Source organism: Drosophila kikkawai, chromosome 3R, assembly GCF_030179895.1.
Source record: "Drosophila kikkawai strain 14028-0561.14 chromosome 3R, DkikHiC1v2, whole genome shotgun sequence".
NCBI classification, from domain to species: Eukaryota; Metazoa; Arthropoda; class Insecta; order Diptera; family Drosophilidae; genus Drosophila; species Drosophila kikkawai.
Genome location: NC_091731.1, coordinates 34238985 through 34263887, shown reverse-complemented (window position 1 = coordinate 34263887; position 24903 = coordinate 34238985). Strand labels below are relative to the sequence as shown.

At 44.3% G+C, this 24903-nt stretch overlaps 11 protein-coding genes across 14 annotated transcripts; 5 read left to right on the top strand and 6 right to left on the bottom strand.

The window, feature by feature from the left end:
• The first annotated feature begins 6 nt into the window (after positions 1–6).
• Positions 7–505, top strand: Tcs6 (Threonyl-carbamoyl synthesis 6). The gene is made up of 2 exons (XM_017182661.3): positions 7–142; positions 202–505. Exons 1-2 carry the CDS (start codon positions 111–113, stop codon positions 503–505), a joined length of 336 nt encoding a protein of 111 aa, XP_017038150.1. The 5' UTR covers positions 7–110.
• PIG-P (phosphatidylinositol glycan anchor biosynthesis class P) lies at positions 471–962 on the top strand. Its single transcript, XM_017182660.2, has one exon. It carries the CDS (start codon positions 471–473, stop codon positions 945–947), a length of 477 nt encoding a protein of 158 aa, XP_017038149.1. The 3' UTR covers positions 948–962.
• Positions 938–1634, bottom strand: LOC108085894 (pre-rRNA-processing protein TSR2 homolog). Its single transcript, XM_017182659.2, has 2 exons — positions 1502–1634; positions 938–1443 (listed from the first exon to the last, which is right to left on the bottom strand). The coding sequence occupies exons 1-2, from the start codon at positions 1625–1627 to the stop codon at positions 982–984; spliced, it is 588 nt and encodes a 195-aa protein (XP_017038148.1). The 5' UTR covers positions 1628–1634; the 3' UTR covers positions 938–981.
• Positions 1635–1705: 71 nt separating this feature from the next.
• Sld5 (DNA replication complex GINS protein Sld5) lies at positions 1706–2609 on the top strand. Its single transcript, XM_017182657.3, has 3 exons — positions 1706–1873; positions 1936–2389; positions 2448–2609. The coding sequence occupies exons 1-3, from the start codon at positions 1763–1765 to the stop codon at positions 2567–2569; spliced, it is 687 nt and encodes a 228-aa protein (XP_017038146.1). The 5' UTR covers positions 1706–1762; the 3' UTR covers positions 2570–2609.
• Positions 2610–2973: 364 nt separating this feature from the next.
• On the top strand, positions 2974–3919 carry Cmpk (cytidine/uridine monophosphate kinase Dak1). Its single transcript, XM_017182656.3, has one exon. The coding sequence runs from the start codon at positions 3041–3043 to the stop codon at positions 3797–3799; it is 759 nt and encodes a 252-aa protein (XP_017038145.1). The 5' UTR covers positions 2974–3040; the 3' UTR covers positions 3800–3919.
• Positions 3920–5052: 1133 nt separating this feature from the next.
• On the bottom strand, positions 5053–6179 carry Vps2 (vacuolar protein sorting 2). Of its 2 annotated transcripts, XM_017182685.3 has the most exons (3): positions 6117–6179; positions 5703–6041; positions 5053–5647 (listed from the first exon to the last, which is right to left on the bottom strand). In XM_017182685.3, exons 2-3 carry the CDS (start codon positions 6013–6015, stop codon positions 5178–5180), a joined length of 783 nt encoding a protein of 260 aa, XP_017038174.1. In that variant the 5' UTR covers positions 6016–6041; positions 6117–6179; the 3' UTR covers positions 5053–5177. The 2 variants fall into 2 exon arrangements, with proteins under 2 accessions (XP_017038174.1, XP_041630497.1); XM_041774563.2 differs by lacking the exon at positions 6117–6179 and having other exon boundaries at positions 5703–6109.
• On the bottom strand, positions 6117–7868 carry LOC108085911 (protein groucho-like). The gene is made up of 5 exons (XM_017182684.3): positions 7615–7868; positions 6876–7549; positions 6605–6804; positions 6371–6546; positions 6117–6188 (listed from the first exon to the last, which is right to left on the bottom strand). Exons 1-4 carry the CDS (start codon positions 7851–7853, stop codon positions 6439–6441), a joined length of 1221 nt encoding a protein of 406 aa, XP_017038173.1. The 5' UTR covers positions 7854–7868; the 3' UTR covers positions 6117–6188; positions 6371–6438.
• A 309-nt stretch (positions 7869–8177) lies between these two features.
• Exo84 (exocyst 84) lies at positions 8178–10701 on the top strand. The gene is made up of 6 exons (XM_017182689.2): positions 8178–8329; positions 8389–8544; positions 8609–8939; positions 9005–9777; positions 9836–10365; positions 10426–10701. The coding sequence occupies exons 1-6, from the start codon at positions 8290–8292 to the stop codon at positions 10609–10611; spliced, it is 2016 nt and encodes a 671-aa protein (XP_017038178.1). The 5' UTR covers positions 8178–8289; the 3' UTR covers positions 10612–10701.
• Positions 10702–11791: 1090 nt separating this feature from the next.
• gro (TLE family member transcriptional corepressor groucho) lies at positions 11792–19843 on the bottom strand. 3 transcript variants are annotated; one of them, XM_041775959.2, is made up of 13 exons: positions 19693–19843; positions 18180–18605; positions 17972–18066; positions 17196–17259; positions 16953–17135; positions 15504–15692; positions 15354–15452; positions 14424–14480; positions 14098–14274; positions 13766–14037; positions 13013–13686; positions 12742–12941; positions 11792–12672 (listed from the first exon to the last, which is right to left on the bottom strand). In XM_041775959.2, exons 2-13 carry the CDS (start codon positions 18213–18215, stop codon positions 12565–12567), a joined length of 2154 nt encoding a protein of 717 aa, XP_041631893.1. In that variant the 5' UTR covers positions 18216–18605; positions 19693–19843; the 3' UTR covers positions 11792–12564. The 3 variants fall into 3 exon arrangements, with proteins under 3 accessions (XP_041631893.1, XP_017038141.1, XP_017038140.1); XM_017182652.3 differs by having other exon boundaries at positions 15504–15698; positions 19693–19842; XM_017182651.3 differs by lacking the exon at positions 19693–19843 and adding an exon at positions 19338–19627 and having other exon boundaries at positions 15504–15698.
• Positions 19844–20711: 868 nt separating this feature from the next.
• Positions 20712–21408, bottom strand: E(spl)m8-HLH (Enhancer of split m8, helix-loop-helix). The gene has a single exon (XM_017182616.3). It carries the CDS (start codon positions 21326–21328, stop codon positions 20777–20779), a length of 552 nt encoding a protein of 183 aa, XP_017038105.1. The 5' UTR covers positions 21329–21408; the 3' UTR covers positions 20712–20776.
• A 2263-nt stretch (positions 21409–23671) lies between these two features.
• On the bottom strand, positions 23672–24534 carry E(spl)m7-HLH (Enhancer of split m7, helix-loop-helix). The gene has a single exon (XM_017182607.2). It carries the CDS (start codon positions 24445–24447, stop codon positions 23887–23889), a length of 561 nt encoding a protein of 186 aa, XP_017038096.1. The 5' UTR covers positions 24448–24534; the 3' UTR covers positions 23672–23886.
• Positions 24535–24903: the final 369 nt, after the last annotated feature.

Genomic DNA, 24903 nt, shown 5'->3' with positions numbered 1-24903 from the left:
AAACAGTTTATAAAAGTTTCTTAAACGTTTCAGTGTGCCCAGCTTAAGTTTGTGCAGAAATCCTTTCCTTATTTAAAGAATGAAATAAGCAAAACATTTAAAGTTTAATAATGCCACAAATAACAAATAAACCAAATGAATCGTAAGTTTATCAACATTTTAGACAAATGACATCTACCTAATCTGTCCTTCACCTAACAGCACAATAAGAGTGCCATTCGAGACGCCGCGGCTCGCTGAAATCGCCTACAGAGTGCTGAGTGTTGACCAGGAGCCACGCCGGAATTTCGTCAAGAAGACCCTCAGCCTGGATGGCGACGTCCTGGTGGTCACATTCCAAGCTGACCAAGTGAAGAACCTGCGAACAGCAATCACCTCCTTCTTCGAGAGCCTGCTCCTCTGCCAGGACACCATCAAGCAGTTCGGCGAGTCCAAAGGAGACACAGCAGTCCGGGGGAACAACGACGACAATGCCGGAACACAGTCCGGCTCCGACTCCGCATAGGGCGATCTACGGCTTCGCCTTCTACATGCTATTTACGGTCCTGTTCATCATCTACGTGGCCTGGGCTCTGTTGCCCTTCGAGTTCGGTCTGCATTCCTATCTGCCGGATAAATATTTCGCCGTTTTTATTCCCTTTCTGGTGCTGGTGTTTGCCTGGTTCTTCGCTTTCCTTATATATCCGGCCATCAACCTCTCCATGACAGTGAATGTGGACGACATTGCTTCTGTGGTAGATCCCAAACTGGCTCTTCCCAAGGGAACCAAGTTCACATCCTGGTCACAGTTGCAAAAAAAGAACAAGACTCCGAAGTCAAAGCAGGAGATCCCTTCTCCCGTGAACTGTAATATCTGCCGGACGCAGCACCAGCCAGTAACGCGTGCCCCCATCGCACCACTGCGCTTCTTGGACCTCCAGGAAGTAAATACAGCGTATTACAACTAAAAAAAACTAACAGCTGTTTAATTTATAAACAAATTCATTTTCTCCGCACGGTGGTCCAACCATCCTCGGGTTCCACGAATTCCTCAGCCTTTTGTTTGCGGGCCTGCGAACGGGTCATTCGTCCGCTGCTAGAAGGCGCCTCCTCCTCCATATCATCATCTTCGTCCTCGTCATCATCCTCCATGTCATCATCATCGTCGTCGGAGGAGGAGTCGCCTTCCACAGGGGTGTATGTGATCTTCACATCCGGACGCAGCCACTCCTTGCCGGCTGGAAGTTTACTCAGCTCGGCCTCGATCTGTGGATACTGATTCTGCTGGGCCAGCTGCTTGTAGCGGAGTAGATTCCTGCAAATCTCTGGAATGGAGTTGTCGTCACAGAGCGTGTTGAACTCCTGGTCCATCAGCTCCTCCAGAACCTCCTGCAGCTCGCCCTGGGTGATGTTTTCATTGGCCACGCAGTACTGATAGGTGTAGTCCATGATTTCTATGGCCACCTGCCAAGCGGTTCGTACAAGGTAAATTTACCCTTTTTGAGTGGGAGGAAAGACTCACCTGCTGGCCATTGCGCCCGCCCATGCCATGCTCCACGGCCAGCCGGAGATTCTGCCAGTGGTTGAAGATCTTTTCAACAATCAGGCGAAAATTCTTTTGGAACTCGGTTTGTTGTGCGGCCGCCATCGCATGTGCTGTTCCAGTGCTGTATAGGGAGTGTAAAGAACATTCAAGTACTGAAACCAGTGTTCGAAAATGTCATAAAGTCATTGCGCCAAAAACTGCAGCAAAATAAAGAAGTAAACAAAAGTCCCTAAAACCATGTCCGATATAGAAGAGGTGCCGGAAACCCAGATGGAAAATGCGGAGAGTGACGGGGCTGCGTTTGAGGAGGAGGATGATGACGACCTGGAACAAATAACAGCGCAAAAGGTGAGCCCCCAATCCAGCAAAAAAAGAAGGTAGTAACCTGTTGCATTCCCTGCATCCCAAAGGTCCTGGAGATCCTGGAGACCGCCTGGATCAACGAGATGTGCGCCCCCGAAATCCTCCCCAGCCAGGCGGACATGCTGGAGCTGATGGTCTCCCAGGTCGCCCATATGGAGGAGCAGATGCGCGACCTGGACAAGAACGATTTCCGGGCCGTGGTGCATGGCATGGAGCTGGAACGCGTCCGCTACATTATGGCCAGCTATCTGCGGTGTCGCCTCCAGAAGATAGAGACCTACACTCAGCACATACTCAACCAGGAGGAGGCTCGCGAACCGGACGACAAGCGACTGTCGCCGGAGGAGACCAAGTTCGCCCAGGAATTCGCCAGTAATGTGGACGAGTACTTTCACAAAGTGGCCACCCAGTATATGCCCAACCAGCAGAGAGGAGAGGCGGAGCAGCGTATTGTCACCCCCAACCTGATGAGCCATGTCTTCCTCAAGGCCAATGTGGCGGGTGAGTACAGTTTAATGGTTTTATAATCTGCTTTATTAATCCTTTAATCTTGATTTAGTGCCCGCTGTGATCGTGGGTGTCGATGACGAGGAGGTGGACATGGCGGCGGGCTCCCAGCACATTATACCCTACCAACTAGTGGCTGACTTGATACATAACAATCAGGCGCAGTTAATTTAATATTATGTTAATAAATAATGATAATGAAGTATACAAAAAATATTAATGGTTTATTAATCATGTTAAAATTGAATTTTTTATAAATAGATCTTTGAAATGCCATTCAAATCCGTTGCCTGCAGATTCATTTTTCTCGAACCTTAACCCTTATGCGAGATGATTTTATTTCTATTTTAATATTAATATATTTTAGGATTAAAATTTAGAACAAAAGACGCGCAGCACAAAATTGTTAATAATTAAATATTTAAAAAATTTCAACTCGTTTAATTATAAATAGGAACTTAAAACCCCTTACATCATCTAAGGGTTAGTCAACAAATTCTATTGCCGTTCCTCTCGCACTTACTAAGTATCTTGGCAGCGACCAGTGTTGGTCAATTCCCGCTGGAAGAACAGCTGCGCTTGTGCCACACCACCTCATTTTCCAGCTATACACACAAACCACGGAATCAATTAGCCCAGTCGTCAATGTGGCGGGCTTTAGCACAAGCGGCCAGAGGAGTTACAGTGTCCATCGATTGCGGGCCTAGAGGATTCACGCTGACGCAGCAGCTATTGCGACATTCCAAGGGCAGCAGGCACATAACCACCTCCACCTCCAGCCGTAACCATCAACCACCTAGCAAATACGGAAACATGAGCGTTGAGAAGCCAAAGGTTGTGTTCGTTTTGGGTGGACCGGGAGCCGGAAAGGGCACGCAATGCTCCAAGATCGTGGACCGCTTCCAGTTCACCCATTTGTCCGCTGGCGACCTGCTGCGAGAGGAGCGTTCGCGCGAGGGCTCCGAATTCGGCATGCTGATCGAGGACTATATCCGCAATGGCAAAATCGTTCCCGTCGAGGTCACGTGTTCGCTGCTGGAAAACGCCATGAAGGCGTCGGGCAAGTCGCGTTTCCTCATTGATGGTTTCCCCAGGAATCAGGATAATCTGGACGGCTGGAACCGCCAGATGTCCGAGAAGGTGGATATGCAGTTTGTCCTGTTTTTCGACTGCGGCGAGGATGTGTGCGTCCAGCGATGCTTGGGCCGAGGACAGAGCGGCTCTGGTCGGTCCGATGACAACATGGAGAGCCTAAAAAAGCGCATCCAGACGTACAACAACGACTCTCTGCCGATCATCAAATTCTTTGAAGCCGCCGGCCAGGTGAAGCGAATCGATGCCAGTCCAGATGCAGACAATGTTTTTGGTGAGGTGGAGCGTGTGTTCCTGGCCAGCGGTTTCTAATCTAGGCTATGTCAATTACTTCCGGTCATTTGGCTTACTTCCGGTTCTGTGTGTAGTGTTATCTCTTAAATTTTCATTTGTACCCCTCCAAATATATATATACGCTTGTTACTAGTAAAAGGAGAAGTTTATGTTTTTTTATCGGATGTTTGTGTATATACAGGAGAAGTATACACAAATACGGTGAAAGGTATAGTTTTTTGAGCAGGTATCTAAGTAATACAAAAAGGGTCCTAAGTTGATTCCTAAAAACTATAATTTCAAAATGTTTCAACAAATTTTAAAGCAAAACTATGTCAGCTTCTGTTTTTATACCCTTGCAGGGTATTATAATTTCAGTCAGAAGTTTGCAACGCGGTGAAGGAGACGTTTTCGACCCTATAAAGTATATATATTCTTGATCAGCATCAACAGCCGAGTCGATCTAGCCATGTCCGTCTGTCCGTCTGTCCGTCCGTCTGTCCGTCTGTCCGTATGTCCGTCCGTCTGTCCGTTTCTACGCAAACTAGTCCCTCAGTTTTAAAGCTATCTCAATGAAACTTTGCATATAGTCTTTTATATGCTCTCACTGCTATATATGTCGGAACTGGCCGGATCGGACGACTATATCATATAGCTGCCATACAAATGTTCGATATATTTTTAGAAAAAAAATTATAACTTTGCTGTTTTTCAACATTTTTACACCATTTTTTAGATATGACCATTTTATATTATTTTAGAATTTTGGTAAAAATTTTATGAAAATCGGACGACTATATCATATAGCTGCCATAGGAACGATCGGGAAATTAATAGAAAAAAAATTATAGATTCGTTGTTTTTCAACGTATAAGCTTATTTTATTATTCTAGAATTTTGGTATAAATTTCAAAAAAATCGGACATCTATATCATATAGCTGCCATATAAACCGATCCGTAGATGTATACAAAATGTAAAGCTGGGAATGCAAAACTGTAACTGTCAAACTGTAAACATAATAAGTATAGGTAAAATGTAATGAAATAATATCTGCAAGGGTATACAAACTTCGGCGTGCCGAAGTTAGCTTCCTTTCTTGTTTCTACATGTAATTGTGGTTTACAATTTGGAATAATACAAATTAACATAAATAAAATACATTTTAAAACACCATTAAACACAACCATTAGTTTTGATGTAGCAAACACATTCCTAAAAAGAAGAAACAAGTAAGAAGATTGACCTATAACACTGACCCATCACACCTCGTTAGCGGTAATTACTCATCGATTTTTCGAACACGCATGGAAAGCAAGCATTTTCGGTTTAATATAACATTCGCTTTCGGGGAGATACAAACGGGGGGGAGGGTGGCTCTTATATAAAATGGGCAGGAGGTTTTTCTTAGAAGTAGCTTAGTCCCTGCGAAGGTTGTCCAGGCGCGCCTGCAGATCCGCATCTGCATCGGACATGGGCGAGGAGGCGCCACTGCCGCCTGCAGCCCCGGCACCGGCTCCACCGCCACCTCCAGACCCACCGCCGCCGCCGCCTCCGCCTGATCCTCCACCACCTATTCCGCCAGCTGCCACAGCAGTCTGGGCCTTCTGAGCACCGGCACCGCCGGCTATGGATAGTGATCCGGAAGCGGAAGGAAGATCGCCCAGCTGTTCTCCCAGCTGCAAGCCTAGTTCATCTAGCACCTGGGAAACCACAGCATCCGTTTCCTCCTCATCGCCCTCATCCTCCATGGCGTCATCGATGGCATCGTTTATCATCTCCTCCTTCATGTCCATCATTTCAGACTGCTTCTCAAAGTCCTGCAGGATCTTCTGGATTTGCGGGAGATTCAGCTGGCGGTTCATGTTCTGCATGGCCTTGGTCACGCCTAAAAAAAAAGGGGATTCAGTATGAAAAGTTAAATAATCAGGTGATCCACCCACCCTTCATAGCCTGTGCCATTGTGTTCTGCGACTTGAGCGTCTGGATTTTGAGGGACACCGCCTGGATGTTGGCCTTCATCAGCATGAACTTCTTGGCGTAGCGGCGCGTTCGCACCAAATCCTTCGCCATGATCTTCACGGCGTCCATCTGCCCCTCCTTGGCCATTTTCTTGATGTCGGCAATGATCTTTTTCTCCTGCTGCTCCATTTTCATCCGCTCGCGGTCCAGATCTCGCATCGCCTTGTTCAGCGCCCGCTGGTTCTTGCGCAGCATCTCATCCGGGCTGATCTTCTTGCCGAAAAGCCAGTCCATTTTTCTTCGTTTCTTTGCTGTTTGTTCTAATTACGACGATTGAGGGATAAGGAATGACGGAGTTACTCAAAGATTACTCATCAACCAAAACAATAAGTTACCAGGGTGCGTGATTGTAAGGTGGCGGAGGTGTGTCCGCGCTTACAGGCGAATGGTGGCCTTAAAAGAAGAAGCTGTGACCGGTACATTTTATTATAGCGTTCACACTGCATGTATTTTAAATTTCAATAACAACAGGTGGAAATCAAGAAACAGGTAATTTGAATAAAGATACCGTTACACCCATATCAACGGAAATTTTGATTCATTTTCATGTATTATTATTAATATATTTGTAAATACATTTTAAACTTACTTTTTTACTATTAATGGCGTTGCTTTATATCAATTTCACAATATTATTATTGTATGGATTTTATGGATTTAATAACTGACTTTGTAGACACTAGCCTTCTTATCGTTTGAACCCGTCACAATATATTTGCCATCAGTGGATATGTCGCAGCTAAGTACGGATGAGGTTTCCTTCGCCTAAAATATTTAAGAGAGAGGTTTTAATTTGCAAAGTTTTAAATGAATTTCAGCTCACCTGGAATATGCTGGCACCGTAAGGTGTTCGCCATGCGTTAAGCAGGTTGTCTTTGCCGGTGGAAACAAACCATTTGCCGCAGGCGGCAAAGCGCAGCGACAGAACGCAGCTCTCGTGCAGATGCAGTTGATACTTGTCCGGTTTCGATGCGTGCAGCACCTCAACGTGCGAGTTCTCCATACCCACAGCCAGCCAGTCGCCTGAAAAGTGAATTAAATAGCGTTAGAATAGGATTCCTTTGAGTACTTTTCATCAGAAGTTCTCTTATTACCTGTGGGACAGTAGCCGAGCGAGAATATTTGAGAGCTAAAGTCGTGCTGCTGCAGCTGGCGACCCTCGCGCAGATCCCAGGAGCGCACCGTATTGTCCAAGCCTCCCGTCCACAGCCTGGAGCCATCCGGACTGATGTCAATGCACGAGGCGCCGTCGGTGTGGCCCTGGAACTGACGGACCAGGATTTCGTTGTGCAGATCCCACACGGCAATGTTGCCATCGCTGCAGCATGAGAAGCACACCTTCGAGTCTGGGCTAATGGCCAGGGCGTAGCAGGCAGGCGCCGCCGAGGTCAGTTCGGCCTTGATGCGTGGCGTTGGGCTGGCCAGGTCCCAGATGGACAGGTTAGAGGCCTCGCCGCCCACAATCAACGTGCGTCCGTCGGGCAGTAGCTTCACCGAGCGGATGTAGTTGTCGCGCTGCAGGCAATCCAACTGGCTGACTGGATTCTTGTTGCCCGGCTGCGAGATATCCCACACCTTCACGCACCCCTTGCCGCCCGTGTAAATGTATTTTGTGGGATTGGAGATGGTGACCGCACAGACAACTTCTCCGTGCGACAGTGTGTTGATCTGACGGGCGTGCCTGGGGATACCAACACCGACCAACGCATCCGGCGGAAACGGCACCGGCTGTAGGCTACCCTCATCATTGGTATAAAAAGAGTACCCACTGCAGTGGGGAAAATATAGTATATTGTATTATTTTAACAGTTTTTATTTACCAAAAACACTTACGGTTTTCCATCTGTTTGTCGTTGGTTTGGACATATTCGCTTTGATGGTCGTCGTCTGTAGTACGTGGGCAGCCTATACACTCTCCCCCGATGGCCGGTTGCAGGTGCTCCCTGCGAAATTATTTGTTTAGAATTAACGCTCTGCGAGGGATCGGCCGCAAGATCCAGATCCCGCATAGCTGTATTAAGCGTTCTCTGTTTTCTACGCAGCATCTCGTCGGGACTGAAAAGTCTGTCCATTTTTCTGGATTTTTTTGAATGTTCGATCTGAATACAACAATTATAGATAAGAATTGAAATGAATTACTTGAAGATTACTTATCAATCATAACAACACACACACACACAAGAGCTGGGTGCTCCTAATCTATAGATTATGGGTCAATGGTGTGGATTGCATACTATCCAAAATGCTCTTATAAGATAGCTATATAATGTCTAAAAGAAAAATATAGGGTTACTTATGTATATAATTTATTTGCCTACAAATATTTTTACAGAAAATCTTAGACATCATGAGCAATTTCCTATTTTTAACTCGTACCGTTATCAAATATTTTGATCAAAGCAAACTAGTGAGAACATCCCATTTCTGATAACGACTTCTTTGGCCGCGTTTCCTTGGGAATGTCATTCCCTCCCAGCCATTTGCGGCCATTCAGCAGGAAACGCGGCCATGAAGGAGTTCGACGATTTTAACTTTAGCGTTGATAAATGCAAGTTTTGGCTATTAATTAAGGTGTGTTCCCTCGTTTATCATCTGATTTCGATACAGACACCAAGGAGCTGACCCGGGAATGCGTGGGCGGCAGCGATTTGCAGCAGCGGAAGAAGGAAATCGAGGCTTACAACGAAACCACGGCCGCAACGCTCAAGCAAACATGCAAGAAAAACTACATGGAGTTTATCCAGACTGCCAAGGAGATATCGCGTAGGTTACGCCCCCCAATAAACATATGTGCTTTCCAAGAGTTATATGTAAACCTCCCCCACAGATCTGGAGTCGGAAATGTACCAGTTATCCCACATTCTGATCGAGCAGCGCAACATTCTGGGCACCATGACGGATGGAAAGACCTCCAGCCACCTTAAGGCGGACAGTGTGGAGGCGGAGAGCAGTGCGGCAGCGGATGATGTGGAAAACAGTCATGCCACCAGGGCTGTAAAGGAAATGGTGCAGGGCTTCAATGGCAATCTGGAGGGGAAGACCTTCCTCAACGAGGGCGCCCTGATCGAGTTGGATGGCAACGATTACCGACCCATCCAGCGGGTGTTCTTCTTCCTGTTCAACGATGTCCTAATTGTGTGCAAAGTGAAGCATGATAAGTGGGTTTCTACATAGGAAATTCTCCCTCCAGCTTAAATATTAATTATATTTTTATTTAACTTAGACGCCTGGACTTTCTCACCGAGTACGATCCCAAGAAAATAGCCGTGATCAACATCAAGGACTTGGATGGCGTTAAAAATGCCATAAATATTATCACACCCGATGGATCCAAGATATACCAGAGCATCACGGCTGCAGGTAAAACCGAGTGGATCGAAAAACTCGAGGAAGCCTTTCGCTTTGACCAGCAAAAGAAGCCGAAGAAGGGTCAAGCTCCACAGCCGCCAACGCGCGCCAAGCAGCAGTCCAAGGCTGCTACGCCCGAGAAGGAAACCGCACCTCAGAGTCCTGGAGAGCCCAAATCCCTGGAGGATGAGACACCCGAGTGGCTGAGCACGGCTAGCGAGGAGATCCAAACCCTGGTGGCTCAGCGTCACTTCGAGGACGCCCAGGAGCTGATCAAGCGATCCCAGGAATTTATGAGAACTGAGAGCAGGAAAAAGGTGCCACAAGCGGGCATCATTGAGGGCAAGGTGAAGCAGCAGGAGCTGAAGCTGATCAATGTGCTGCTCAAGGAGCTGTCCAACAGCCACAATCGTAATCTGCAAATAGCTTTGCGGGCCGCCAAGCGGCCACTGAAGATCCTGGTGGAGATGGGACGCTATCGCCAAGCGAGCGCCACTCTGCTGAAGGTGTGCGCCGTGAGTTTGCGGGTGGCACAGCGGGAGGCGCGTAGGAATAATGCGGATATATCGGAGCTGTTCTTCTGTGATCTAACGCAGGTGGCCTGCGATTTCCTAACAGCCTTTGAGCAACAGCCGGCTTGTGTCAGTGGTGAGTTGCTGCCAACCTTTGCTAATTAAATTTAATTGATTTAAACTCATGTTTGCAGCTCTCGTGGTCTGGTGCAACGCCGAGCTACAGTATTTTGCCAGCCAGCTAATCAAACACTATCTCACCAAAGGCACTTCACTGGAGGCGGTGGCCAAGTGCGTGGAGCGAGTGCGCAAGCCCTCGACAAAGCTCACTGAGATTGGGCTGGACATAAGCTATCACCTGGAGGGTCTGCTGCGCACTACCCTCGAGTCCCTGATCGAGGAGTCCAAGGAGCGACTTTTGGATTCCGTTGGCCGGACGGAGGAGAGCTGGCAGCCGTATAACCTGCAGACCAAGTCGAATCTAAAGCGCCTTTTCCTAGAGTTGGATGTATTGGGCATTGATGTTCGGGCCCAGGCCACAGGAGATACCTGGATGAACCTCACCCAATCCACGGTGGTTTTTATTCGCCATTTCCTGCAGCTCACCGAATACTGCGGCTGTCTGGCCAAGTGCGAGACCCTATTGCAGAGTCTGGAACTGTTGCTGAAGGAGCTATTCATTGCCCAGCATTCGCTGAAGCCACCCAGCGACATGGCAGTGGATGTAAGTCGATCCTTCCTTAAAGTCTCTTAACATATTTTAAATTTTCCCCTCTTTTTAAAGCCCAACTTTGTAATGAAAAACAAGATCTTTCTGGTGGATAACCTCCTGCCCATTGCCATCGACAAGTTCCGTCAGATCTCGGGTCGCCAGTGCGAAGGATTGCGCGAACTGCACACCAAGATGTCCCGACAGCAGGGCGCTCCACTGCCACGCCAGCGCAGTGTCTATACCACAGATGTCTTTTAATGGGGATGGAGTTTGGTTAATTTTAAATAAAATTTTGTGGCGAAACGTCTAAAGTTAGCTTATTTAATTAAATATTATATAATAACCCAACATTTAAACAATTATGTGTTAATTTTTTACTGAGAAATCTTTAAATCTTTACAGGAGTTATAGGGAATCTTCGAAGTGTCTTCCAAAAACAGATGGTTTTTCGGTTTACATCCCAAAAAATCATCCGATATCAAAAAAATAGAATGCATTCGTTAAAGCATTAGTGAGCCAAAGTACTCACATGGCGTTTGAATATTTTTAATTTTTTCCTGATTTTATATTGAAATTGGAAGTCAAAATCCCTAATTTTGAGTAAAAAAATTAAGTTAATTTGTTAAAAAATATTATAAAATTGCAAATTAAAAAAAGTTTGTAGAATTGGTTAAAGAAGTCATGTACCAAATTTCAAAACAATTGGTCCAGTACATTTTGAGTTATAGAGTACAACGAATTGGTATAAGAGAGCGCTTTAAACTTTAAACGTTCAACTTTGCATAACTTTGTTAATTTTTCTCTGATTGGTGTGAAACTTTGACAAAATATTCCCAAGATATTGGACATTTCATAAAAACAAAATTACAACAAAAGTTGAAAACCATAACCCCCGCACTCTCTTACAAAAGTAGTCCCAAGCTTTACTTTCGATTACATATAATTTTTTATTTTCTCGTTTTGCTTCAATTATTTATAATATAATTATATACATATATAACCACAATAATAATATTTGTAAAATTAAAAATCGAAGCGTGTGCTGCACTCTATCTCTTGCTTATTACAATTTCGCCATTCGCATTATATATATATATTTTGTATATAAATCGATTCGTTTCCATATATATATATACTCTAAACACTAAACAATTTAGCTGTGTTCTATTTTTCTCGCTTGTCGATGCGGCTTTTGTTGTGGTTGTTGTTTTTTTAGCTGCACAAAATATAGGATTTTACAGTTGGTTCTAAAGAGTTTGATTCACACAAAGGTTGTTTCCTCTCTCATTACATCGTATTTTCAAATTACAAACAAGCTGAAGCCGACTGCTCGAGCTCTATGATCCCCCAAGAATGCGAGAATGTATGGGGGTGGGGAGTGTGTGTGTGTGTGGGTGGCTTGTTCTGTGTTTAATTTATAATGTAAAACTCTTAACTAAAATGCTTACTAAGTATATTCATTTATATTTATATATATATACCTTCTTTTATGCAAATGTGTGTGTGTTTGTGGGGGGAGAGGGGGAGGTAAGGAAACTGACAACTTAAAAATTACATTTGTTGTTGTTGCATTCGCTGTCCGACGACGACTCTCAGCTAGCTAAATTACAAAAAACGCTCACACAAAACAAACTAAAAGCACTCGCATCACCTCAAACTCCTTCGTTCGCTCAGCTGGTAATCATAATCTCAACGCTCATGCTTTTGCAATGACTATAATCCAGGCAGACCCTGCGCACTTATCCTTCTATTTGTTTTTTATGTCAAGATGAACGTAGGTAGGTATCGCCGACTGTTTTTGTTTCTTTTACAACACACTCTCGTTCATCATCAATTTTATTTTTCTTTCTTGTTCTCTCTTTTTTTTTAAGTGTTTTCTTTTCTTGCAATTTGTGTGTTCAACTTGGTTTGTTGTTGGTTTCTCTTTTTTTTTATTGGACTTAGCTTAGGCTTAGTAGCTAAAAGTACGCTTAAAATTTTAGTTTTTCCTTTTTGTATATATATATATTATAGAATTTTCATTTTTGCTTCGCTTTTTGATGCGTTGCTACTGCTGCCTTCTGTAGATGTTTATTTTTTTTGTTGTTTTATATTATTTGCATGATTTCGAACATTTTGTTTGTTGTAGTTAATTGTTTTTTTGCTTCTGTTGTTGTAATAAAAACTATACGAGCTTATTACAAAATGAAAAAACTGCTTGGTTTTGTGGATTTAATAAATAACTTCGTAGACAGTAGCCTTCTTATCGCCCGAGCCCGTCACAATGTATTTGTCGTCAGTTGATATGTCGCAGCTAAGTACGGATGATGTTTCCTTCGACTGAAACCACAAAGATAACGGATTAGGGTCTGACTTTCACTTGGAAAAAAAAAGGTTATTCAAACTCACCTGGAATATGCTGGCACCGTAGGGTGTTCGCCATGCGTTAAGCAGGTTGTCTTTGCCGGTGGAAACAAACCATTTGCCGCAGGCGGCAAAACGCAGCGACAGAACGCAGCTCTCGTGCAGATGCAGTTGATACTTGTCCGGTTTCGATGCGTGCAGCACCTCAACGTGCGAGTTCTCCATACCCACAGCCAGCCAGTCGCCTGAAAAGTGAATTAAATAGCGTTAGAATAGGATTCCTTTGAGTACTTTTCATCAGAAGTTCTCTTATTACCTGTGGGACAGTAGCCGAGCGAGAATATTTGAGAGCTAAAGTCGTGCTGCTGCAGCTGGCGACCCTCGCGCAGATCCCAGGAGCGCACCGTGTTGTCCAAGCCGCCCGTCCACAGCCTGGAGCCATCCGGACTGATGTCAATGCACGAGGCGCCGTCGGTGTGGCCCTGGAACTGGCGGACCAGGATTTCGTTGTGCAGGTCCCACACGGCAATGTTGCCATCGCTGCAGCATGAGAAGCACACCTTCGAGTCTGGGCTAATGGCCAGGGCGTAGCAGGCAGGCGCCGCCGAGGTCAGTTCGGCCTTGATGCGTGGCGTTGGGCTGGCCAGGTCCCAGATGGACAGGTTAGAGGCCTCTCCGCCCACGATCAACGTACGTCCGTCGGGCAGTAGCTTCACCGAGCGTATGTAGTTGTCGCGCTGCAGGCAATCCAACTGGCTGACTGGATTCTTGTTGCCCGGCTGCGAGATATCCCACACCTTCACGCAGCCCTTGCCGCCCGTGTAAACGTATTTTGTGGGATTGGAGATGGTTACCGCACAGACAACTTCTCCGTGCGACAGTGTGTTGATCTGACGGGCGTGCCTGGGGATACCAACACCGACCAACGCGTCCGGCGGAAACGGCACCGGCTGTAGGCTACCCTCACCGTTCATATGGAAAGAGTATGCACTGAAAAGAGTAAAATTGAACATTAAAAATTATTATTATTATAAAAGGAAAGAATTATTTTAACAGGAAAAACACTTACGGCTTTCCACCCGTCAGGGCCGAGGGATGTGGAATGCCATTGGTTCGCACATGTGAGTGTGGATCGTACGGCATTGGTGGCGGTCGTCCATAGGCTGGATCCGACGGTGGACGCTGGTAGGGATCGGCCGGTCGCTGATACGGTGCCCCCGGATAGCCGGCTGGCGGTGGTCCCTGCGGCATCATTTGTTTAGGATTAACGCCCGGCGCCGGAGCGGCAGCGTTGGGTGTCGGTGTGCGTGCCTTGGCGCCCGGTGTGCCCGGCTTCTCCATCTAAGGTAGTGAATTCAAATTTAATATCCATATTTTCATTGCTATTCAATTAAAGCTTACATCTTTTGTCTTGAGGCTGGGTGTGGAACGTGACGAACTGGAGCCGGAGCGTGAGGGCGGACGTTCCTGTTTGATGCCACTACTGCTGGGCTTCTCCAGGCGTTCGCCATTTAGGCTTTCCCGATCGCGCACCTCCATGGACACATGCTCGCCGTTGGGGCGCGGTGAGTGGGATTCCTGAAAGGCACAAACACGGAAAAATGTTGGTTTGTTAATTGAAAATTGGTAAGAAACTGGGGTAGGGTGAGGCTTTGATCTTTAAAATTTTTTTTTTTAAGGGGAATTCGGGAATGGTTGCATTGAATCTGGGCCGACACTCAACTCACCATTTCATTTGCAACATCTACGACTAAATCTTGATCGCTTTTCTCGCCTTCATCGTCCTGGAAATAATTTTGAAAAAAATACAAAAACAATATAAATCAAAATTTATACAAAAACCCACAAAGAACAACAGTAAGCAATAACAATAGCAACAACAACCATAACAATCACAACAACAATTATAACTTATTCAGGCCTGCCTAAGGTTGGACTTATTTTCGTTAAATCTCTAACTATATATTTTATAATTTCTGGAATTTGTAATGAAATAAGAATTTCAAAATATAAGTAATATTATTTGTGAAATTACATGTATTTTATATAATTATTATTATTAATTATTTGCAGTAAAATATAGCAAAATTTATGTTTAATTAATTATTAGTGTCTTTTGGGGAATTAATTTAATTCCTTAAAAATTTAAAAGCTTAATTCTTTTGATCTTAAGTGACTTTATAAGAAATACTAGAACAACCATGGTCTCAACGTATTTATTTCTCTTGAAAACCCGGAAAGAAAGGTTCTATCTTTAAATGTTTGCGGGTTATCTGATTAATATTTTAATTTTTAGACAAACAAAATACCTATCAAACTCAGGGCAAGTGTAAAACAGGGATCCGGCCTCTTAAATCGTGATTTTTTTTGTTAGTTATTATTTTGTTGCTCTCTAGCTTGTCTCTTATAAATTAGCAGTACACATTTTGTTTAGCATGAGTTTGGAAGGTGTTAGCAGAATTAGACAACGACTACAAAAATGATAGATAGACTACGATTTAGTTATATATATTTATTTTTTTTTTTTTTTGGTGAGTTGAGAGACAGCAACAGCTTAGCTTAGATGAGATGAGGTGAGAGATGACAGTAGTTATCGATGATGGATGGATGATACTACCGACGTTATGCTAATACCAACAAAAGCTCGAAATACTCACTTGCAGTTTCTCATTTTTTAGACGCTTCGAGTCATTCTCAATGTCCAGGGGCGAGCGTGTGCGGTACTTCTCACGATCAGCCGGCGAAACCGAATTGCGCTACAACATCAGCATTAAAAGGGGATCGAATGTGGCAACACTTTTACTTACCAATCGCTCCTCAGCGGCTGCTGGTCCCTCCAGACCCGTGGGCTTGATGTCCGGCCTGTGGTGCTCGGGCGGTTTGTTCAGGAGACCCTGCGGTCCGTGTGGCAGACCCATGGTGGCGCCCAGGGCGCCAAATGGATTTAATGCACCCATCGGCTGTGGCGGTCCGCCCGGCACCTGCTGGGCGTGGATCTGTTGCTGCAATGGAACCATGAGATCTTATTAATTCAGGCGTGCGAGTGGGCTGTGGCTTTTTTAAAATTAACATCGTGCTTTGTGAGAAAAATGAAAGCATTTGGAATGTGTATGTTTGTGTGTAAACAACAACAACATTAACACTAAATGGTCTATATCTTTATCGAAACCATATTTTGCCTATAAATAGAAACCCGTTGTTTTCGAAAGCTTAAAGTATTTCCTTTCGTCAGAGGTTCATGAAAAATTTATCAAATATTTGTATTTGACTTTTGAAAATTAAAGTTTTTGAAGACCCAATCACTAAGGTCTTTAAATATTATTTGATTTTAATAAATTCCTGGCATTAAAATGAATATTTAAATTATTGAAAATAGATATCAACATTTTAAGTTAGGATCGAAAGTACTCAGAAAGTCTACAGAAATATAATTAAAATATATATAAATTTTGTTTATCAAATATATTGTATAATAGGTATAAAAAAAAACTTCATCTGAACCGTAAGTATCACTCCTTAATCAACTTCCGCTCTTATGACTAAAATATATCGCGGGAAGACCATCTAACGTTAATAGGAACAGCAACAACAATTTGGCGGCATTTGAAGCGTTATTAAAAAAAATAAATAAATAAATAAAAATATGGACAATCAGAAAGTTGGAACAAGGGAAAGATTATTGTGAGGCGGCACTGGAGCAGTAGTTGTTGTGGCAGTGGCACATTCGGCGGATGCAGCGGCAGACGGCAACAGTAAACAAACAAAAATAAGAAAATGAATTGCAACGAAACAAACTTACTAAAAGTTGCTGTATTCCATGTTGCTGCTGATGCTGCAGAACGTTGTTTGGATTTTAGAGTGGTCGAATGCGAAATCATAACAAATTAGGAAGTAGAAAAAACAAACTCAAATCAAATGTTGCCCGAAAACGCGAACGGAAAGTGGTCGCCACTTAATCATAACAAAGGGAATCACACACATTTTTAAAAATCTGAATCAATTCACTTTCCTATATTCAAATCCATTTAGAAGATAAATCATAATCGTTGAAAAATTTAAGCTTTCTAAGAGATACGTTAATAAAACTCTAATAAAAATTAACTTCTATACGATTTCTGTGATTCTTTTAAATATGATGTAATAAATTTAAAGTTTCCCGAATTCCCCTACATCCCCATCTTCTATTCTTACTGCTGCTGTTGTTGAGGAATCCATCATTGACCATCCACCAATCCATTCGTCCTCTATTCACTTACCCCAATGATCAGGTTGAGCTCCTGCATGGTCACCTGCTTCGCCCGCTCCACCGCCTGCAGCACCTGCTGCTGGTGGTCGGCCTGTAGGAATGGAAGTAGCTGGTTGATCAGTGTGTTCAGCCGCTTGGCGATCTCGGTCTGCTTGTGCATCTCCACGTTAAGGCCATAGGACATCTCGTAGTACTGCCAAGGGCAAAACATTAGCTAAGAAGCTCTGATAATTTGAGGATCATGACGACTTACCATAACATAATGGCGCTGCATCTCCGTCTTCTCGTTCGACAGCTTCTCGCACTCCAATTTGATGCTGAAATTCACAGGAAAAATGATCAACGGGCAAATTAGTTGGGCGACGGAAGCGAACTGAACGCAAGGAAGCGGCGATCATGGAGCTTGGAGCATGGAGCATGAAGCGGCGGCTTCGGCGCAGGTTAATCCTATGACAGCGGCGCATATGGCGCGCCAAACCGGTTTGCTCAGCTTTTTGTTTTACTTTTCGCAAAACGCAGACGCAGCATCCACACTCACACTGCTACAAACTCGTAGGGTACTGCCTTGGTACAGCGAAGGCTCGGAAAGGTTTTGAATGTGATTTTTTTGTTTTCAGTAAGGCCAATAAGGTGGGCTTCAAGGGATTTTAATGGTTTCAAATGGTTCTTAGGCTTTGTGTTCCATTTTGAAAAACTATTTTAAATTGCCTTTACAATAAGTGAAATAATTGGATATAATTTTAAATATCTTGGAAATTCTGTTCTTACAAAAATTTAACAGTATTTTATCGTATTCCTTGGACTGATTTAATTGATAACATTTTCTGTGGAACCATTAAATTAATTTGATTAAATCAGATCTATAATCTGCTTAAGTGTAATAACTTTAAAGCCTATTTATCACTAGGCTCTACAACGATCAGGTTCTTTTAATTAAAATCCAAACATAATAATTGAGGGAAATTATATGAGGCTTGGCGGCACTCTGGGGTCTTGGGCCTGGGAACTGTCCCCATGCAGGATACTTGCCTGTGGTACTGCGCCTGCAGGAAGTTGAACTCCTCCTTGATGCGTTCCAATGTGTCGGCGATGGTGAACTTAATTGGGCCCTGAGGTGGTGGTCCCTATTGGAATGCGTGGGTAGGTGGACACGTGGGGTGGGGGAGACATAGAGAGAGAGAGACACACATGATTAGCGGGCACAGGGTCAAGATACCGGACTGTGTGGTGAACTTACCCCGGCGGCGGGGTGACGCACCGGTGAGGGATACATGTTGTTATTCTACTATGTTGCCGGCTGGTAATAGTTCCGAGGTGGATTTCGGAGCCAGTGCAGCAGTTTCCACCGTTTTCCCGGATGAGCGGAAGTCCTCGTCGTGCTCCTGCTGCTTCTCCTCCGCCTTCTTCACCGGCCGCCTTCCCTTCCCTCCTTCCTTCCGGTTATTGTCGCACACTGAAAACTCTTCTCGAGCGTTTCGGAACTTCCTCTTTTGCCAGCGTTTTATTGCTCTTGTTTTTTTTTTCTTTTCTTATATTTTCGATGGCAGTGTGCTGCTCTCTTTTTGATTACTTTTCTGATCTGCGGGCGGAACGCTTCCGAACTACCGGCACTTAGTGGAACTCCATGGCGGTTTTGTACGGGCTATTTCGCATTTTGCATATCCTGCGAATGGAATTTTACATTTGCTTAGTTATGCTTTTTCATATTTTTGCACCATTTTTTCGATACGTTCGCACGCACGCACACACTAATACACGCACACGGCAATGGCCGAGCCAGCGAGACACACGCACACCACCGCAAAAACGGGAGCGAGGGTACGAGTGTGAGTGTTTACCGCCGAAAAATCAAGCGCACAGTTGCATGTGGCCTCCGAAATTGTTACGCAAAATCACAGTTCGATTTTCGGGGCCGATCGGCGGGCTTATGCGAATTATTGCACTGGCCAGGGCGGGATTTATTCGTGGAAAATATAGCACTTTTCTTTGCTAAAGACAGCACACTCCGCACAAACAACATACGAACATATACAGACAGACTGCAATTAAACAGGGTTGCCATGCTGGCCTGGCCAAAACACCGAACTGTATCTAATCACGTTGAATCTATTTGGTCCAGCCCATTGTTTACCATTAGTAGGCGTTTTTTAAGTTGTTAACTGCAAGCTCAACTGATTTACAATTTTTTAAATTATAGGCAGAGTGTATTTAATGTTTTCGAGCCGAGGGCGGCAACACTGCTCGGAGATACGGCCACATACATAGAAACCAGCGAGTGGCCAAATCACACACACACACGCACACCGACACGGGCACAGCGCAAAAGAAAAATTATACTGTGTCCTATACAAAAAATAAACAAAAGCAATTAAAAAAAGCGAGATAATGGCAGTACCAGTTTTATGCCCCGGATTAGCACGTTTTATGGGTCGCTCTGCGCGACCGTTTGCTCTCGCACTATTTTCGCAGCCAACCGAAATTTATTTAATAGTGGTAATGCTTTTTTTTACAACTTTTCGCCCGTATAAAATTGCCTTTTAGCCGACCGACCGCGAAGTGTCTGACACGGCGTGTATGTGTTGGGCAGCTTTGGCGGCGGCGCTCTCTCGCTCTCTCACACACACAAACAGTACACTCTCTCTCTCCGGCGAAGGGTTCTACTACACGCGCACTCGCTCGCAGCAAACGCGGCTTGTAAATGGCGTTCTCGCCTCAATATTTTTGCAACAATTTTGCACGCGGATTTTCACCTCAATCGCACTGTATTTCCTTGCTGGCGGGGGCATCCGGCGCTTGCGGGGGTTTGGGGGCCTCGGCACTGCCCGTTTCTATTTATAATTTCCTATTTTCCTTCGACACGACCGCGTCGTTTTTCAGATTTTCTAACACTATTCTCTGCTTCCGTTTATTATGCCGAAATTCGTCGGAAAAGGGGTGGATTTCATCCGCCGCGGCAGCTGGTCACACTGAGGCGCTCGGACCGAAGAGTCCGGCAACGCCTTGAGCTCTGTCTTCTCGTCTCGTCGTGCTGCCGGACTAAGTATCTCGAGTGTTTTAGTGTGCCCAGATGCGGTATAGGACTAAAAATACATTTTCAAAAATGCAAAAGCGCGCCAACCTATTGATAACGTATCACTTTAGTAAATTGTTTAATATTTTTAAAAATTATAAATATATATTCTTGTATTAGATTATAATTATTTAATTTAAGCCTTCAGAAATTATAGAGAATTATAATGAAAAATATCTAGAGTGTCTTGAAATTTTTATCTTTTATTTTAGTGTACAATTAAGCTAAATGCCATGTTAATAAAATAGTAACCTTTGCATAAAGTATTATCTTTTATAAAATATATAATATAATCATTATAAAAATAATAGTTTGTTCTAATAAATAAGATATGTTCATTTTTTATAATTTAAACGATTGAATTTTTTTTTGAAATTTATTATTTTATTTACTTTATTTTTAACTAATACATTAAAAAAATTCTTTATTTTTAATTATGAGTTAATTGGGATTTTACATTACAATTAGGTCTATACCAATTGTAACAAATTTCAGAAATGATTCGATTTAGAACAATTGATAAATATCAATAAAGTGTCCTAGTCTGAAATCTGAAAGAAATGCTGAAAGGAAAAATCTCCCACCCCAAGAACCCAAATAAGTAAGCTGTTTTGATTTTCGTTTTCAATTTGTTTGTATTTCTTTTTATATTTTTTGCTAATTGGTTTTCATTTTGCTATTTTGTTGCCATCACAGTTGAGCTATCACAGTTGCGTTGTTGGATGATCCTTCTCTTCACTTCCCACTCCACCTCTACTGCCACTTTACCAGGGGCGCCATAGTTTCTCGCCTTCCAGTGGCAGCGGTGAGGGGGCGGGGCTGTCGCAGTCGCTGTGATAACCGGATGAGGCAGGGCTGAGGGGCGCCTTGTCGGCAGAGCAGTCCATCGGGATGTGAAGGTCGCCGTTGGTGGTGGTGGTGGTCTGGGCCTCGTGGAACTGCTGCAGGTTCTTGTAGATGCGGCCAAGGTGAGTCATCACCGATTTGCCCAGGTCGACGCTCATTCCAGGTGTGGAGGCCATGACGCGTGACACCTCGTTGACGGCGTTCATGTAGCCGTTCTTGAAGCCATCCAGGGGCAGGGCGGCAGCGGGCTCTTCGACTGTCTTCTTCTGGGTCTTCTGCTGGCGCATAAAGATCACCGCCGACTCGAGCATCTCGGCCTTGTCCATGCGCAGGATGCCATCGTCGCCGCGCAGCTCGGCGACAAGTGTCTTCAGGGTGTCCAGGCACTTGTTGATGCGGGCCCGTCGCTGGCGTTCCAGCAGGGGCTTCTTCACCTTCTGGTAGATCAGGGTCTTGCTGGTGTATTCCATTTTTGGTTGATGTTCGAGTAATACGTAATATTTAAAATATTTGAAATATCTTCTCGCAACGAATTGCTTGCGTTGTGTTGCCTTGTTGCTGGCGGAATCGTGAGTGATACCTTGCTCCGAGCAGGCCGTCCTTTTTATAGCTCTCCCCGGTGCCCTGAAATCCACCCTCCTGTACGCACCTTAGTGCCCTCTCTGTCGCGCACAGGGGAGGCTCTGAAGCAGGCCGTCTCTGTCGGAAGGAACAGCTGCAACACGCTTCGGAGGACGGAGGACAATCCTTGTGGCTCGTGGCGTGGGAACCGAGCTGAAAGTAAGTTTCTCACACAATTTTTTCTCGTTTGTTTTCCCTTTTGGCCACATGCTTCGCTCCGCTCCGCTTCTCATTTTTTTTTTTCGAGTTTAAGGATCAGGGCACATTTTTGCAGCTGTCGCTGTTTTTGGCTGGCCCTTGTTCGCATTGCTTTCTGGGCCGGTGTTATTATCCTTAATGCATACTTCACTGCCTCATCCTGTCGCTGGAGCGATGGAGTGAGAGCCGATCCGAGTCGGAGTCTGGCGAGGGAATTGGAGTGGTGGGGGGGATTGTGTGCGGTTCAGGGATATCTGGTTGTGCGTGGGCCGCTCTGGCATTGTTATCCTGCCGTGCCATCTACTCGCTTATTGTTTCATCAATGCCTGCAGACGATGATGGCATAATGCCCCTACTCTCGGCTACGATCTCCGAACTCCTGTCTCCGCTTTCCGTTCCCACACTGCCCCTTGACGAGTGTTTATTGGACACAATTAGTGGATGTGGCATATTGGCTTCGTGCTGGGTCGTCTTGGCTGTTGTTGTTCAATCGTGATCACTCTCTGCCGTCGGGTGGCTGGCAGGGGGACGAGGTCGGACGGTGGGTTGGACGGGCGCAGGAAGTGTGCCCCGCGTGCCCAGCTCGTGGCTGAGGTTGAGTGCTTGTGGCCCCGGGTGAGGCTTGTGCTGGAATGCCAACATACACGTGAGATGGGCTTGTTCCTCCCATTGAACCCCCCTGATTGCTTTGTATGAGGTGGCAATACCTTATGGACTTATTCAAAATAGACAAGGGATGTGTAGTTACTGAAGGGCGGTTCGAGTGTCCCTTGTCCCTACCTGGGATATGCACATCTCCTTATACAACTCCACTAATTGCCTTTTAATTGGTGTTTTAGTAATATTTGATTGATCTTTTTGTACCCGCAGGGGATGTTCGCACATCTCAGAATGATTTAAGAAGAGGTTTACCTTTGGGTTGGGTTATGGTCTCCCCCTGATATATCACCTTAATGAGACTTATTGGATTGTAATTTCGGGATGACCCTCTCAAGTAGACAAAAGGAAGCGAAGATATATAAGTTAGGTCTCATTTTGAATTGATTGCCTATGGGGTATATATATGTCTTACCTGAGCTTCCCCTAAGTAGTAATTTATGATTTATTAGATTATTATTATAATATTATCCATTATTAAACTTAATCGCTTTTTTTTTATAATAAGCAGGCAATATCCAAATGTATTTGAATGCTGTAAGCCGATAATAAGAGTTAAACAGGAACAAACTCTTTAGACCTTCTGCTGAATGCTCTCATTACTTCCCAAATTGACTTTCATATACATGTGTATCTGTACTTTCATATATCTATCTATACATATATTTAATTAGGGAAGTTAATTCGAATTTAAAGCGTTTTATAGATTCAAAACAAAAGCCTAATTAATGGTCTGCACGATGTAGTCGTTTGATATTAATAAAGCCAGCATTACATTAAAATTGACTACCCATTAAGGCATCATGTTGTCTTATTATTTTTTATCTTGTTACTTTTAATTTAGCTCGTTTAAAATAATGATGGGTTGTAACATAATGAATATAATTTTCAAGAAGGCCAGGATATTAAATATTAAATTTGCAAGCTTAAGTTCTTTTATATTTACTTGGGTTTCCAATTCAAGGCTCAGTAATGGAGAACATTATTACTTAAAAATTCCATATAAATGTGTATATTTTATTATAAACTTGGCATTAAATTATTAAGAACTCCGAGGAGACTAAATTTGCAATAATTTTAAGAAGTTTTCTAGCTTAAACTGAGAGTTTATTATATGAGAAAGTTATTTTATGAGAGTTTACTATAAGTACCTTGTCCTATTAGAAATAGGATCTATACCATTTGTGACCTATTGGTGTTTCTTAATACCTGTAAAAGAATTTTCCCCCAAAATAAGAAGATGTCAAGTAAATTTCTTTTCATATTTCATTTTATATTTAATTTCTTTTTCGTTTTGTATATTTTCTTAGTGTGTTTCTGAGATCTCTTAGCTGGTAAACATTTGTAAAAAAGTAGAATTAAAACAGACTTCTGCTCGATTGAGTTCAGACAAAAGTGTATAAAGCGTGCCCTATCACAGACTTAACTTAGAAACCTAAAACTTGGTAACGTAACAAATAAATGAGGATCATTGTAAAGCATTTTCTAAAGCTGCAGTTCCATTGCGCGATTGCCCGAAGGGGGATTTGTGTCTGGATCTCGTGCTGGACGTTTACCAGGGGCGCCACATCTGTCCGGGGCTGCTGATCTGCAGCAGGGACTCGTTGTCGCTGGCATAGCCGCTGGATACGGGGCTGATGGAGGAGCAGGAGCTGGCACTGGAGTTGGCGCTGGAGCTGGAGCCGGAGCCGCAGATGATGGATAGTGGAGCGTTAACGGCCAAAGCCTGTTCCATGGGCTGTTCCAACTGGTTGAGGCGCATGCCCAGATGGGTCATCAGAGTGGTGCCAAAGGCCACATCCACTCGCGGCAGGGAGGCTAGGGCGCGGGAGACCTCGTTGGCTGCCCGAATGTAGCCGGCGCGGAAGCTCTGCTCGGAATTAGCTTTTGGCTGCACTTTGGACTCCTTGAGCTTCCTCAGATGCTGCACGGTGACCTCCAGAATGTCGGCCTTCTCGAACTTGGCATCGCCGGTCTGGGCCACGCACTCGGCCATCAGATCCTTAAGCTCGTCCAGGCACTTGTTGATCCTGGCGCGGCGCTTCCTCTCCAGCAGAGGCTTCATGACCTTGCGGTACTGGTAGGTCTTGGACATCTCGTATTTGGTGGCCATTGTGATGAGGTTTTTGTGATTGGTTTTGTAGTTAACTTGCGAAGAACTCGTTGGAAAAGTTACTCCTGAGATGTGAACTGCACGACGTTTGAGTTGGAAGTGTTTGCCTCGTCTCCGGTTACCGCCGCTTTTATAGCTGCACGTGCCGCTGCGAGAGCGTCTCGTGCTCAGCGCACGCTACCAGAGAGCGACCAGAGAGCTGGAGAGACGGCAGAGAGCTCCGAGTGGCCACCACCTGCCGAGCAAATTACTCAGTCACTGGGACACGATCCTCTTGCCTGGAGTTTCGGTGGTGGGTTTTTCTTCACAAACAAACAAGTTTGGGCTACAGACAGTGTCAAAGAAGTAGGTTGGAAATATTAGGATTTTATATTCTGAAAATTTTATAAAATAAATTATATATGTCATTAAAATATATATCTTTTAGTTTTTAAATATATTTTAAAATGGAAATAT